General features: G+C 36.0%; 2 protein-coding genes across 4 annotated transcripts; both read right to left on the bottom strand.

Annotated features, from left to right (window-relative positions):
- Window positions 1–49: 49 nt before the first annotated feature.
- LOC145570112 (uncharacterized) lies at window positions 50–4,215 on the bottom strand. Its single transcript, XM_081629106.1, has 9 exons — window positions 4,087–4,215; window positions 3,680–3,920; window positions 3,235–3,439; window positions 2,645–2,884; window positions 1,584–1,827; window positions 1,381–1,485; window positions 1,114–1,296; window positions 822–1,026; window positions 50–703 (listed from the first exon to the last, which is right to left on the bottom strand). The coding sequence occupies exons 2-9, from the start codon at window positions 3,897–3,899 to the stop codon at window positions 216–218; spliced, it is 1,890 nt and encodes a 629-aa protein (XP_081485232.1). The 5' UTR covers window positions 3,900–3,920; window positions 4,087–4,215; the 3' UTR covers window positions 50–215.
- Window positions 4,216–5,609: 1,394 nt separating this feature from the next.
- Window positions 5,610–14,600, bottom strand: LOC145570110 (abscisic-aldehyde oxidase-like). Of its 3 annotated transcripts, none has more exons than XM_081629103.1 (12): window positions 14,160–14,600; window positions 13,212–13,616; window positions 10,359–12,026; window positions 9,751–10,010; window positions 9,434–9,643; window positions 9,087–9,305; window positions 7,712–8,677; window positions 7,214–7,309; window positions 6,915–7,013; window positions 6,389–6,578; window positions 6,065–6,305; window positions 5,610–5,968 (listed from the first exon to the last, which is right to left on the bottom strand). In XM_081629103.1, exons 2-11 carry the CDS (start codon window positions 13,360–13,362, stop codon window positions 6,076–6,078), a joined length of 4,089 nt encoding a protein of 1,362 aa, XP_081485229.1. In that variant the 5' UTR covers window positions 13,363–13,616; window positions 14,160–14,600; the 3' UTR covers window positions 5,610–5,968; window positions 6,065–6,075. The 3 variants fall into 3 exon arrangements, with proteins under 3 accessions (XP_081485229.1, XP_081485228.1, XP_081485230.1); XM_081629102.1 differs by having other exon boundaries at window positions 5,610–6,305; window positions 13,212–13,503; window positions 13,588–13,616; XM_081629104.1 differs by lacking the exon at window positions 13,212–13,616 and having other exon boundaries at window positions 5,610–6,305.
- Window positions 14,601–14,804: the final 204 nt, after the last annotated feature.

The raw sequence follows: 14,804 nt of genomic DNA, 5'->3' as shown, positions 1-14,804 counted from the left end.
GAGTACTTAGTATTAATTAATGTATAGAGTATGTATAAGATAGTGAACATAAATGAATTAATAATTTTGATAAATTAACAATTCAATAATATCATGATTACACGAATTCCGACTGATCACTTGTATCAGTTGTATGCCCAACCATGAATATGGGTTTTTTTCTCACTAAGATGTCAAATGAATGCAACTACCACTACTAATTACATATTTAAATTTTAGTATCCTTTGGTAGCTTTCGTAGTAAGCCCGAAACCAAATGGAAACAGTGGGTCGTAATGTCGGTCACCCACATTCATGGGCAACTGATCAACTGACTTGAACCATGTTCGCGCAAGCTTGCCAGTGAATCCATAGTCACCAAAGAGCACATCAGTGACACCCTGCCCTTCAGTTCCTGGCAACCACGCAGCAACGAGGGCATCAATAGTTTCCAAGTAAGGTTTAATAACAACAGGCCTGCCTGAGATGACAACCACCACACATTTGATACTTCCACAAACATTCTTTATTGTGCTTGGCCCTGGCTCGGGAATTGTCAAGTTCAGGCTGTCACCATTTGTTTCGGCATAGGGTGGCTCTCCTACGACTACAATGGCATACGAGAATCCACCTGACTTGACAAAGTTTGCGTCTGGGTTTTCATTGAAGACTACTTGGGTAGATGGATCAACAGCGCTCTTCACAGAAGCCAATATTGTTGTACCTATGTATAACAATATAGAGTTAAAAACTATTAAGAATTCTGAAAACAAGTTTTGACAAATGAGAGCTGAAATTTTAGTTGTTTTGATGTTAGTTTGCGTTGGATGCATCACGCATACCTGTGGTAAGGTCATTGCCGCTAGCACCCTGCCATTCAATTGTCCATCCACCACATTGGTAACCCAAGTTATCAGCATGGGTTCCGGCTACAAGTATCTTTGGTGCCTTTTTAGGAAGTGGAAGTAACGGCTTGTGAGCAGATTTGCCGTTCTTCAAAAGAACAAGGGTCTTTCTCACTGCTTCTCGTGCCAAATCCCTGTGCTTCTGCTCGCGAGCAGTAAAAATTCTCAGTACAGAAAAGAGATAGTATCAAGAAAACACAGGAAAAATCAGAACTGAAAAAAAAAAGACCTGACTGCCAACTTCATTGGCAAGGCTGTTGTCTGCCATCGGGTTTTCAAACAATCCCATGATGAATTTCACCCTTAGGATCCTCCTGACAGCATCATCAATCCTCTTCATGGAGATTACATTCTTGTTCACCAGTGACTTAAGATCGTCGATAAACTCTGTGTAGTTGTTTGGAACCATCACCTGCATTACATTTTTTCGTTATATCAGAATAACAGCTAGTGACTTCAGACTTGCAGAGCATTTTAAATCAAAATTCATACTGACCATATCAATCCCGGCTTGAACTCCAGCTTGTACAGAGTAAGTATAGTTAGCATGAGGAGGAGTAGTGATCCTGTCAATTCCTTCCCAATCTGATATCACAAATCCCTATTGAAAAATCGACAAAAAATCAGCACATTGTTTTCCAAACTCTCAAATTTTGGCTAAATACAGTAATGTTTGATCATGAAACTATGTTTGTTTACCTTGAACTTAAGTTTATTCTTGAGGAAACCGGTGACAAGTTTGCGATTAGCATGCATCTTAACGCCGTTCCAGCTAGAGTACGACACCATAACGGTTGCAACACCATGCCTAATGGAGTTAAGGTATGCTGGCATGTGAATGTCAAGTAGTCCCTTGTAAGAGATGACAGTGTTGTTTTCATTGATTCCTTTTGTCGTGCCACCGTCACCCACAAAATGCTTGGCACAACCCGCTACCTTAGTCCTAACAAAAGTAACAAACAACCATCCATTAATGCCAATAGATCACACAGGGAGACGCTTACAATCCACAACATGCTTGGCAAATCCCGCTACCCTTTAGTTTTATACTTATTTACTCCGTTTCAAAAGAAATTGCAACACTTGGACTAAAAACGTGAACTATTTGGGCAAGGTGTAACAATTTTTGGGCATGGTGTAACAATTTTTATGACGGACATTAGTACTTAAGTAAGGACATTATGACCAAAATGTTCCTAATCCAAAGTTAAAGCAAATGTTACAATCTTAATATACGATTAGTCGATACTCGATAACAATATCTAATTACAACCAACATAGATTGAGCATTATTAAGTTTCAGATTTGCACAGTTTAAATTTCAGTGATCAAGTAAAACCTGTTTATGTGAATATGTAAGATCAACATTCACAACCTTTTAGAATAAACAATATGACTGATATGACCAGTGATTCAGTACGAAGACCAAGTGCTACAAGTCTACAACGTGCTTCAAACTAATAATTAGTTGTTCACACGTTACATGTAACCAAAATAGACTACCATCATACCAGACATGCAATCATGCATCAAGCTAATACTTTTTAATTCCACCACCTAATCATGTGTTAATTACACTGTCCTCCTTGTCATATCTATTAATCAAGAAAAGTCTTTTCAAACTTACACATTATGATATGACTTTGTACTTTTAGCCTCAATGACTATTTAAATTCATTAATACTTATTAGAACTTATTAAACTCGTAAGGTGAAAAGAAAAGGTCCAAGTAAAGACTATCAATGGTAAAGAATACTTACTTTCCTTTGCTAACATAAGGGAAATCCTTAGGATAGTTGGCAGGAATATCTCCTTGTAAACCAGGAATGATTTCAGTCATCTTTTGTACGATAGTATGGTCTTCACTGTAGCTCTCGTAGCATCGTCCCCATCTCGGATCCCTACACACTGCGATACACGGGGCGAAAGCATAGGGGATCCCGGCTGCTCTAACTTCTAGTGCTGTGGCTGCTCCAATCTTCTTAACAAGTTCAGGATCTCTGATAAAGGGCCATGACAAATTTACAATTACAACAAAATTTTAATCACAAATTTTCTCTACCACATTATTTTAAAAATCTAATAAAGAATTTAAACTAGTACTAATCATTACAAATTTAATTTGATTTCTTGCAAAATATAAGGCCTAATTGATTAATTAGAAGTTGTTTTTGCTAGAAAATTAAAATTTTGGAAAAAAGTATATATTTTACAAATTTGCATATTACTAGTTGGTTATTTATAGTCATTAAACATAACATCTCAATCACATAAATAAAAAAACAGGCCTACATATAACAACACAAGCAATAAATAGGATTATTTGTAAGGAGCAATATATAGTACTTGCCTTGTGACACCAAGACCCACATTGTGAGGAAAAATGGTGGCATTGTAGGCATTGTTGTTGCCATGAACAGCATCAATACCATAAATCATCGGTATGCCGAGCCGCGTAGCCATGGCACCCTTCTGGAATTCATTCACCATCTTCACCCACACTTCTGAAGATGCCTTTGGTGCTGGCACACTGCCTCCTCCGCTCAACACACTACCTATTCACCCAAAAAGGAAAAAAATAAAAATAAATTATGCCTCAATAATGTAGATAGGATTCGATCCCATGACTATTCCCGCAATATTTTAACCAACTAAACTAATCGACAATCATGACTATTGTCTATTGACAAAGAATAATGTGAGCAATATTATGTATAAAACGTAAAAGTAATCATGTGAGACTTTAACCAGCTAAATTAATTGACTATTGTAGGATAAAGTTTTAGTATATATACCAATGAAATAGTTCTTCATAACATCAGCAGAAGCAACTTTGCGTTCAATTTGGGTCATTTGACCAATCTTTTCATCCAATGTCATCCGAGACAAAAGATCTCTAACCCTTTTATTAACTGGAACTTTTGGGTCTTTATATTTCATGTATTCTGCTTCTCCTAAGCTTATCATCATCAATAATACCAGAATTCCCACTTGGGGTATCAACATTTTTCCCATTTTTTTTTTCTCCAATAATATCTGAAATAAAAACAAAACCCAAAACAAATTAGTGATAATAATGTAGAACAAATAAAGCTAAAATCTTCAACAAATTGAGCAATTTATGGGTGATTAAATCAAAAAAACATTTAAGCTTTACAAGTAAAAATTGATAAAAACAGAGTAAATTTGCTCAAGAACTTACATTTATTTGATTTTTTTGGGTATTTCCCAGAAAATTGTTGAAATATATAAATAAGAAGATTAAAAAAAATAGGAAGAAAATCTGCAATGCTGATTGAGGGGAGGTGGGAGAGAGAAACAGGGGTTGGTGGGAAAATTTGGCTGACTATCAGCTGCTTTTTATAAGGAAAAACTGCCTTCAATTTTTTCCTAAAATTGGGTATTTTTATTTTGTAAAAAATTATCTAAAAAGTAAATATAAATTAGCTTAGTTGTAAATTTGTACTTTAAATATTATCCTTTTATTGGGGGGTGTATTTTAGATTTGGAACGTTGTCGCATGTTAAAAAAAGGACACTAGTACAAAAATAATAAACCTAAGATTCAAATTAAGGTGTACAATAATGTTACCGTTGTGTACTTGTGTTTATGCATGAACGGTCGCATTCCAAAGTTTTGTGTTTTTTAGTGGAATTCATGAAATTATAAATGAATAATAAGAACCTTCCCTGCACGTAAAGGCTTCTGTGGACGATGGAACGTGGTTCGAGGATTGATTTGCATCTAGATGTTTTAGCCCGTATTCCATTCACCTAAATTTTATTTATTTTGTTTTACGAAATAGTCACCAAATTAGTTATTTTTATTTCATTTATTTTATTTTACAAAATAGTCACCAAATTAGTTATTTTTATTTTATTTTACAAAATAGTCACCAAATTAGTTATCTTATCTTATCCTAGTCAAATTGTTCAAAAAAAAAAAAAAAAGTTGTTCAAAAAATAAATAAAAATAAATCTTATCATAGGCAATCAAGACAATTAGGAAACTAGGATATTTTTAATTACAATGATATGATTTGCTAAATCATCCTAATATCCATATGGAAAATATGTCACAAACAATATATTTTCCTAATATTAAAGATCTTATCAATTTTTAACAAGATTAATAAACTTAATACTCCGTATTAATTATTAATCTTATTAAAATTTTAACAGTCCTAGACTCCTGGTATACTTATATCATCTTATCTAATTTATGGAGTGCTTTTTACTTGATTGGCTATACATTAGCAATAGGACGTGAAAAGGTGAGTAGATCATAATTTTAGAAGTTTGGAAAAACTTTACAAAATTAAGTGAGTGGATGAATATGAGGTGACTAAGGTTTAACCATATGTGTCAAAGTAGATTAACAATTTGACACAATCTATAAATGAATGAATGCATGACAAGATTACATGTCAATTGATATATACTTTATACTTACTATAATGCAATATATCTCATCAATCAGAAGGCATCTTTTGGTTGAATGGTTCTTGGTGAATTTTTTCATAATTACAAGGATCCCTTGTTGATTAACTAGAGTATTTGTCTCTTGGATAAATGGCATATTATATTCCACGTTCTTCTCTATAAATAGAAGATGTATAGAGGATGTATGACATTTGATACAGTGATACGTGATATAGGGATAACTCTTGGATGGAACACAACGAGATCCAGTAACCCTTGGCTGCCTTCAGTTTATATAAGAAAATGAGAAAACAAAAAAGACTACTTGCATGTATTAAGATTTGAGAACTAATTCTGTTGTAATGTGAAACAGAAAAAGGAATGATTTCCTGTATACAAGTATCAAAATCAGAATTCAGAAACTAACAAAATGTAGAGATACCCTTAAACAACATAAATAACCTCAACTATACAATTTTTGTACATTACAATTGCAAGCTTTATTAGTAGTGTGCTGCTGATCAATCAACTCAGCTACACGTTCTCTTATCCTTCAATTTTAGATGTATTCCCCCTTCTCGGCCTCTCAGGAAACAACTTAGACGCCTCCCTTTATTTGCACCTCAAGTTCTGATCAAATTGATAGTGTACACGAAGTAGAATCTGATGTGTAACATAATGGATGTAGTTTTATGCACGGCTTTATCTTACAGAGTTACAGCTACAGATGTTTCATAACTGAAGGTTCAGGGTGCAAACCTGAACAAAGGCTATTGCTTATCAGTCACTTTGTTAGCAGGTGAACTACTCAGGTACCTCTCAACAATGTCAAGGCCGCAGAGCTCCTTGACAACAGGCATGGTGGCAGGGATAGGTAATTGGAATAAGGAATCATCAGCACAGCCACTCCAAGAAGCAAGCTGCCTCCTCGCTTCTTTTATGGCTGCTCTTGTTGCACAGTGAATTGATGCTGCTAGAAGCAATGGTGGCTCTCCAGATGCTGCAAGCAAATCAAACAGAAGTAAAGTGACAGTTTTTCTTACGCGATCAAAGTACAGAAGGCACACTGTTGTATAATTATACCTTTAGATGATAGAACACGATTCTTATGATGTCCACTGTTCAAAATTTCAACATTTAATTGGTTTGGTACGGTATCAATTGTTGGGATCTTATATGTCCATGTGCTATCAGAAACCACCAAACCATCAGGATCAGATAAGTACTCTTCTTGCATGAAAAAGCCGATACCTTGAACAAAAGCCCCTTCTATCTGTAAAAAAATGCCACAAATTGGATGCTTTAACTATCAACTAAAGAAGGGGAGTCAAATAGGTTCACAACCAATCCAAAATATAAAAAAATTTCACCCCGGCATCATTAAAAAAAAAAAAAAAATAATGCATCAGTGCACACGGTTTAGTCTTCTCACCTTAAGAAAAAAGATTTTAGAACAAATTAGTTCATAAGCATTATATTTAAGCAGTACTGTCAACGGAACGAAGGCTAAATCTTTCACTTGAATTAAAAATGTATCTTAAGTCATTATATCTTACGCATTATATTATACGAAGTAAGTAATACTGCAAGGATGCTAATAAAAATCAACCTGTCCCAAATCAACAGCAGGATTTAAACTCTGTCCACAGTCATATATGATGTCTGACTGCAAAATAGTAGTTTCTCCCGAAAGGAGATTCACTTCTACCTGTAGAAGGAAAGTAGTATCATAAGAAATAGTCCTTGGAAAAATGGAACAGGGAACTCTTGGCTTAATTTCTTATTACTTCTTTTCAGACAGCATGATGCTTGCTTGACTAGGGCCATTGTATAACAATTACTCAATTAATACAACAAATGCATTCAATAAAGGGGAGACTTAAACATGGCTAATCTAACAAGTTTTACCTCACTAACAACAGCTCCGTAATTCAGATATTGCATGGAAGTCATATCGGGTTTGTAAAGGGTGCTAGCCGACAAATTCACTGCTTGTATGCCTGCCTGCAATTAAAAAACTGTTATTCAACACTTTCTACATCAGATATATAAATTGACTTCACATTTTATGCTTGGTTGGAGAATCCATGTTGCTCATTATCTGATTAGAGTGAAAAACTTATTTACTCCCTAGCAAGATTTAAGAAGTAATAATAATTGCAATTCATCAAAGAAACTTCAATTTATTTTGCGCTGACAGTATACAGTATAGAAACAAGCAGAGAGACTAACACACTTTTGCTGGAAAATCATATGGCCTTAAAGTAATGAAAATTCCTACACAGATTTTTTTTTTTTTTTTTTTTTGGAAGCGAACCTACTTATAGCTTAGTCAGCCAGAATAAAAAAGAACAGTTTGTACGCCTGAATATATCATTGGAGATCGGATCTTGAACAAGTACTTACCTGGAAAATAAGTGTCTCCCAGTTAATAGAGCCCATTTTTTCCTGTAGACTCTCCTTGAGAGGGGTTAATCTTTCAACCAAAGTATTGCAGCAGATTCTTACAGCTTCACAGCTAGACTCTGAAGTAGTACTTCCTGCAGTAAACCCTCCTTGTACCATGCTCAATGTATCTGCTTGTATTACTCGTACCTTATCCAAAAGTTCGTCACTTCCAGTACAGTTGATCATACTCAGACCAAATGCCGCCATCTGTTTTACTTTGGTCCATAGACCCTGACCAAGCTCAATCCCTCCTACTTCCACTGCAATTGACCCATCCCGGAGTATGCTGACTTTACCAGGGGTTGGTCTCAGTGAAACACCATGCACAGCGGGTAACCTGGAAATTCCCTTTTTACGCCAGATATTAGTCTTGTTAAACTGCTTAACCATCTCTTTTCTATGGTTAAAGCTTGAAGATGAAGCTATCTTATCCCAAATTGAACGTAAAGTATATTCACCCGGCTCTCCAGCAGCAGACTGACAAAACAAAGTTAAGCTATCGAAGGTGTGGAAGTTTTGGTCTCTAACAACATCAACATCTATCGAAAGGGCAGAAGCTACATGTTCAATCACGGCTTCAGCTATAAATGTTCCTTGAACTTCCCCAGGAGCTCGCATTGCCGATTTGCTTGTATGATTTGTCTTGCATAATTTAATATCAAGTGATAAAGCACCCCAATCATACTTTTTAAGTCCATTTACTATGTTTGCTGGCATTATTGGGCTAATATCTTCGGATATACCAGCATTAACCAAAATCTCAAGATGTAAAGCTGTGATCTTCCCATTCAATTTGAATCCCACACTATAAGTAATTTTCATTGGATGCCTTCCTCCAGTTGTTATCATATCAGTCTTGCGATTGAGATACATCCTCACAGGGCGACGAAGCTTGTATGCAGCTAATGCACAAGCTGATGCAACCTATAAAATGTTCAATATTGTGTTATTAATTAAAAAAGGTGGAGGTGGAAAACTAGAAGTAATCTACATATATTTCTTAATTGAAACGCCAGGTTTTCTGCTTTTTCAGAATTGGATTTATAATAACCGAGCATTTCAAAATGATTTTCAGCATATAATATATATCCAGCTACTGATGATGCAAGACATCATATTTAAGTATCGCATGATTTTTCCTATCTCTCGTTCAGTAGTATATTATATTCATATACAGTCATGCAATGAGCTTGCAGAATAGAATAACCCCCATACATCTGTGGTGGTCAAAGTAGAAAGATATAAACTACTTGAAAGTTGAAACATATATTCAGAGCACAAATGCTTAACGAAAGGGAAATTTAATCCTGAATTTGAAACCAATAATACTTACAGGCATAGCTTTTATTGCCTTTCCTCCAAAACCGCCTCCCACCCGCCTTGTAAGGACACGAATGTTATTTTCTGGAACCCCAAGACAACTTGCAATCACAGATTGTGTAAATTCTGGGACTTGAGCAGAACTATAAACCACCATGCAGTTATCTTCATCTGGAATAGCCAAGGCAGTTTGAGTCTCCATATAGAAATAGTACTGTGATGGGAGTCTAATCTACAGATACAACCAACATAGAAATCATAAGAATTAAATTTGTTGAAGTCAGAATACCGTTGTTCACATTCAGACAGTATATCTACTTAAACAAACTTAAGAATAGACATAGAATGTGCGAGTGGTACCTCAGCTGAAAGAATTTTCTGATCAGCTTCAGCCATTCCCTTGGCAAAGTCGCCGACTGGTTTAGGGCACAAGAAAGAAGGGATTTCGAAAAAGCTACACCTCTCAACTGCTTGTTCAACTGTCAGAATTGGTGGCTCTAAATTTTCTAAGTCATAGTCAACAACTGCTTTAGTAGCTGCAATGTCTGCATGCCTCTGCGTATCTGCAACCTGTAATGCTCTCAGAACTGAGTATTCCTCGATATTTCAAATCAAAGATAACCAAGGCTATGAGAAAAAAGCCACCTAAAAAGGCTTTAAAAGGAAAATCGACTTACAACTAGTGCAATACGTTCACCAGCAGATCTTGTGAGATCATCAGCAAATAATAAATCTTGGCCAAATATTGTTTGGGCTCCTACGTTCTTCCCACCATGTGGGATATCTTTATAGGAAACAACGGAAACAACTCCATCAGGATGTGATTCAGACTCATATCTCACACAATTAACCTTTGCCAATGGCTTTGTGCTATACACAAATGCTCCATGAAGACAATCTTTTGGAGAAGGAATATCATCAACATATGTTGCCTCGCCTGCAGAAAGTAACTCAAAACGTTTAAGAATAAACACAAAACTTGCTGATCTAAGTAACATAGCATTATTATTATCATTGAAGAGTGATAAAGAGAACATACTTTATTGAGGCCGAGCACCATGTCTAATTCAAGACTATCCTTATTTTATTGTGTGTCCATTTCGAATTAACTCATAAATTTAAATCAATGAAAACAATTTATCCAGATTACTCTCTATACTAACCCTGCAAACTAGATGGACATTTAGATTCAAGAGCAAATCACCATAGTGTGGATCTGTTTTTACATGAAAGAAAATTGGTAAATTAAACTTTAAAGCAGCTAGTATACTAACAGAAAACAAACCAGATGCCTGAAGAGCAGCTCCAGTTTTGCCAATGGGCTTCCCGACAGGATGATATTCTATACCGGGTACAATTACCTGCTTTGCAGGTAATAATAAAGGTTTCTTATTGTACTCGTTCACACTACAGTTTGTCGTAGACTGAGAACCAGTGTATTGATCCAAGCTTAAACTTGTAAACCCAAAATTAGGCTCAACCAAACTGTGCAGAAACTCAAAAACAAATGCCTCAGCTAAGCTTATCCTGTAGGACGGATGTGAAATGCCATTTTCAGGCACCACAGCAGCCCGAACAAAATTCATTGTTTTGCGGAGGGATTCATGGTCAATATCTCTGCCAGCTAAAAACTCTTCAGCTTTTCTAGCCCGCACTGCATGCCTAGTCCCATAAGCACCAAAAGCCAAGTGAATCTTGTTCACCATGATGCCATCAGAAGACTTGCTGGGAGAAACTTCAGCAAGGAAAGCAGCATTTAGATATGCCAATGCATTTCCCAGAGGGCGAGGTGCTGCTCTATAGGTATCAAACACAACTTTACAATTTGATTTTGAGGAAGGTTCCCAAATCGGAATCTTGACACTCACAACTATACTTTTTGAATCTAAAGGCGGCCTTACCAAGAATTCCTCCAATTTTATGGTCTCCCTTTTTGAGCTTTTTATTATCTCTACACTCGAATCTACAGCTAGGAGAACAGTAGCAATGTCAGAAGGAAATCCGGACCTCTGCGCCATAACTAAATTTCCACCAATACTTGCTGAGTTTCTGATTGAGCCAGAAGCAATCTTCTCAAAATGGGCAGCAATTTTCTTAAGCATTGCTACACTGCCCCCACTTAGTCTATCTTCATCACCTTCTTCCAGAGTAGCAATAGCTTTAGAGATCGACACAGCTGCCCCTATTTGGACACTTTCAGAATCTCTTTTAACCATAGAGAGCTCAGGAATGTACCTCAAGTCTATGTATGTGTCATAGCCTTCTAATTCTTTATAATACCCTGTACCTGTATTACTAACAACTAATTTGACACGATTTACGTAGTTGGCCTCACTCGATTCCAGCTTATTTTGGAGTTCCTCAATGCTAAAGGGGGTATGCCAAGAATATTTTCCCGAATCCAAGAACATTCTAAGCTTTAATTCACTCTTCAAAAAATCAGGAAATGTTGATATCTGACAACTGCTATCATAAACAGGTAACCTACTCACCTTAAGTTCCTTGCCTTCCTCCTTTTGCCAATAAGTGTTGAATCCTAGATCCTCGATATCTACATCTCCTGCAAAGCTTTTGCAAGCATCAGCAATAGGCCGGTAACCAGTACACCTACAGAGGTTTCCGGCAATGGCTTTCTCTGCCTCAGTAACCTTAAGCTTTGAAAACCCGGGTGAGGATTCTTCCCTATTACTCTTCTCAGCATTAACAAGAGCCGAGAAAAGAGAAACACACATTCCAGGCGTACAGAAGCCACACTGAGAGGCATGGAATCCAGCAAATCTTTGGTGTATTGAATGAAAACCTTCCTTTTGACTTCCAAGGCCTTCAGTCGTGGTAATGGAACAACCATGTATACTAAAAAGCAGCGTAAGGCATGAATTAACTGTATAATCCCCCACCTTATCATGTACAGGATCATATTTGGATAGCAGCACAACACAAGCCCCACAACCACCTGCAGTTGTTGACATTGAACAATTATGTCACAATTTTAACTCCAATACATCATCGTACCCTAAGCGAATGACAACACAACTTTTCACAAAGATTCAAAAGATGCACTAAACACAATTACACAACCAAATTCTAGAACTGGTTATCCATGAATAATCTGATTAAAATTCCATTTGACAATCGCTTCAAATCAGTTACCAACAACACATTCCTTCTATACATGCAAACCATTGCTTTTCCCTCCATCCCCACTAGATTGCTCGGATTGACCTAAAAATGGTCATATGGGGAAATTTCAGTAGGACGGAGGTAGTATCTTTTCAATCAAAGTTATGTTCTTTTAGAACACCAAGTGAAGTCATATATTACAAAAATTATTCCTCACTTGCCCAAAGCAGAATTTCTAGATTTCAATTCTTCCTCATAGTAAGAATTTGCCAATATTTCATCTGAAATTCAACATAAATGCTGCAAACAGCAAAAAAAAACACCTGAAGTTCAGAGAAAAATAACTCCCAACAACACACACATACTCACTCACTCACACATAATTCTTATCTATAAACAGGTCAATCAATCAATCAATCAAAGCCTTAATCCCAAAAGTGGGGTCGGCTAACATGAACCAAATTTGATTATTCCGTGTAGTCATCAACATAAATCTTTCTCCTCCATCCCTTACGATCCAAAACTTCATCCTCACGTAAATCCATGCACTTCATATCCTTCCTCACTCCTTCCAACCAAGTCATCTTTGGTCTCCCTCTTCCTCGTTTAATCCCTCCATGGTCCCACTCTTCCACTCTTCGCACCGGTGCACCCTCGGGTCTCCGTCTTACATGTCCAAACCAACGCAGACGATTTTCCCTTAATTTATCTACAATGCCCGCCACACCTACTTTCTTGCGAATAACCTCATTTCTGATTCTATCTATAAACAGGTCAAACCATAATTAATTCCAACAAAAACCCAATAAAAATTTCAATAATATACAAGTCTCAAACTCCATGCAAGTAGCTCCTACCATAGTTACATAAATGATATGAAACAGTAATTCACACCTAATATTAACATCCGATATTGATCAATCTCACACACATGAACGGCAAACCCGATAACTAAATCCGTCGGGTTTTCATATAGATAAAATTGAAAGGATATAAAATAGAATTAAGTAAAGCTAACCTTCTCCACACCCAAGCTTGACACTTTTAAAACGAGTTTGAGTTCTCAGAAACTCAAGCAAAGTAGTTGATGGATGAACACTAGTGGGTATCTCAAATCTTTCACCATTAACAGCAAACAACAAATTCCCTCCTTCAATTATCTTCTCCATTGTTTTTTTTTTTTTTTTTTTTTTTTTTTTTTTTTTTTTGAGCAGCAAATTAAGTTGAGATATCAATTACTTAATCAAGTACACCTGCTCCACCTACAAGTCCTAAATAAATGACTGATATTTTAACTTACGTAACAAGATCTGCAAAACATAAATGAATCAATAAAATATTATTAAAATTTATTAAATTAACCCATCATCAGTGGCGGATCCAGGATTTCCGACCTTGTGAGTCACCCAGAATTATTGATCACCTGTAAAAGTACAAAAAAATTTCGAATCCAAAAATATTAACAAAAAAATATATTCTGCATTTTATTTGGAGTACGTTTCCACTTCATTCTGAAAATCATTTAAGCAAATAAGCAATTACAAAAATTCAGCAATTCATTTATACAATCATATATACACAATTTCAGTTCATTTGAGTACACATAATACAATCAAATATTCAAATTAATCAAATATTAATCAAATCTGAATCAAATGACCAGCTAATCAACTAATCAACACTACAAAGTACCAATAGTACCAAATAAAGTGAAATTCAATTCAACATTCAACAATTCTGCATTTCAACACCACAAATCCACAATGAACAACATTACAACAACCTGTCAATTTCAAATTTTCAAGACTATGAAATTATAATTTATAAATGACTGAAATTATAATTAATTAAGTAATTAACACAGTAATGAACAACAAATCAACAATTCAGTTCAATTTAATCAATCAAATGACTAAAATTATAGCATAATTATAATTAAAAAAAACAAATTAAATGGTATAAATACCTTGCTGCTAGCTCAGTTGCTCTGCTAACTGCTTCAGGCCTTCAAATCCTTCAATCGGTGCTCCGTGCTCGACTGACGACTGCTCGGTGGCGTAGATATGAGATTCCGAGGGCGGCGGCAGGCTTGAAGAGTTGAAGGACAGCAGACTAACTCAGTAAAAAATAAAAAATGAAGTTGAGGCCTCGAGTTGTTGCTTGAAGGACGAACAGACGGACGTTGGCTGCTCCGGCGTGGGCGGCGTCGCCGGCGACTCGGCGGCTTGATGTGAGAGAGGGAGTAAGGGTTGTGAGGTTTGCAATGTTTCACGCGTTTATAGATTACTCGAATTGTGTAACACTACAGTATAAGAGTATGATGAACATGGACAAGAGACTAACATCAATCAATTATTGTAGTGGAAAGTTTTGGGTATTAAGCCGTCATGGGCATTGATTAGTCAATTATGAAAGTTGTTTGTTTGTTTGAATGAGTCGGGTGGATGCCGATTACGCTATTTATGGGCTTGTTTTTTTCGTCTTAATTTCAGTTTAATTTAATTCAATTTCAATCACTTTATTTCACTTCAGTTTTTAATTTCCTTCTCTCATAAACAATTTGGTTCAATTCAGCTCAGCTCAATAAATTAGAAAGTCCCTTAATCTAGCT

This window comes from Chenopodium album, chromosome 12, assembly GCF_948465745.1.
Source record: "Chenopodium album chromosome 12, dcCheAlbu1.1, whole genome shotgun sequence".
In the NCBI taxonomy this organism is placed as follows: Eukaryota; Viridiplantae; Streptophyta; class Magnoliopsida; order Caryophyllales; family Amaranthaceae; genus Chenopodium; species Chenopodium album.
This window is presented reverse-complemented; position numbering and strand designations above follow the sequence as displayed.

What these genes read in the sequence shown, in the direction of transcription:
- LOC145570110 (XM_081629103.1), bottom strand. Translation starts at nt 13,362, where the DNA reads ATGGAGAAGATAATTGAAGGAGGGAATTTGTTGTTTGCTGTTAATGGT. An exon ending in GGGAGACACTTATTTTCCAG is followed by an intron (nt 7,310 to 7,711) that starts GTAAGTACTTGT and finishes TTTTAATTGCAG; the next exon opens with GCAGGCATACAAGCAGTGAA. An exon ending in CTGCTGTTGATTTGGGACAG is followed by an intron (nt 6,579 to 6,914) that starts GTTGATTTTTAT and finishes ATTTTTTTACAG; the next exon opens with ATAGAAGGGGCTTTTGTTCA.
- LOC145570112 (XM_081629106.1), bottom strand. Translation starts at nt 3,899, where the DNA reads ATGGGAAAAATGTTGATACCCCAAGTGGGAATTCTGGTATTATTGATG. An exon ending in CCTTATGTTAGCAAAGGAAA is followed by an intron (nt 1,828 to 2,644) that starts GTAAGTATTCTT and finishes TACTTTTGTTAG; the next exon opens with GACTAAGGTAGCGGGTTGTG. An exon ending in AGAATAAACTTAAGTTCAAG is followed by an intron (nt 1,486 to 1,583) that starts GTAAACAAACAT and finishes ATTTTTCAATAG; the next exon opens with GGATTTGTGATATCAGATTG.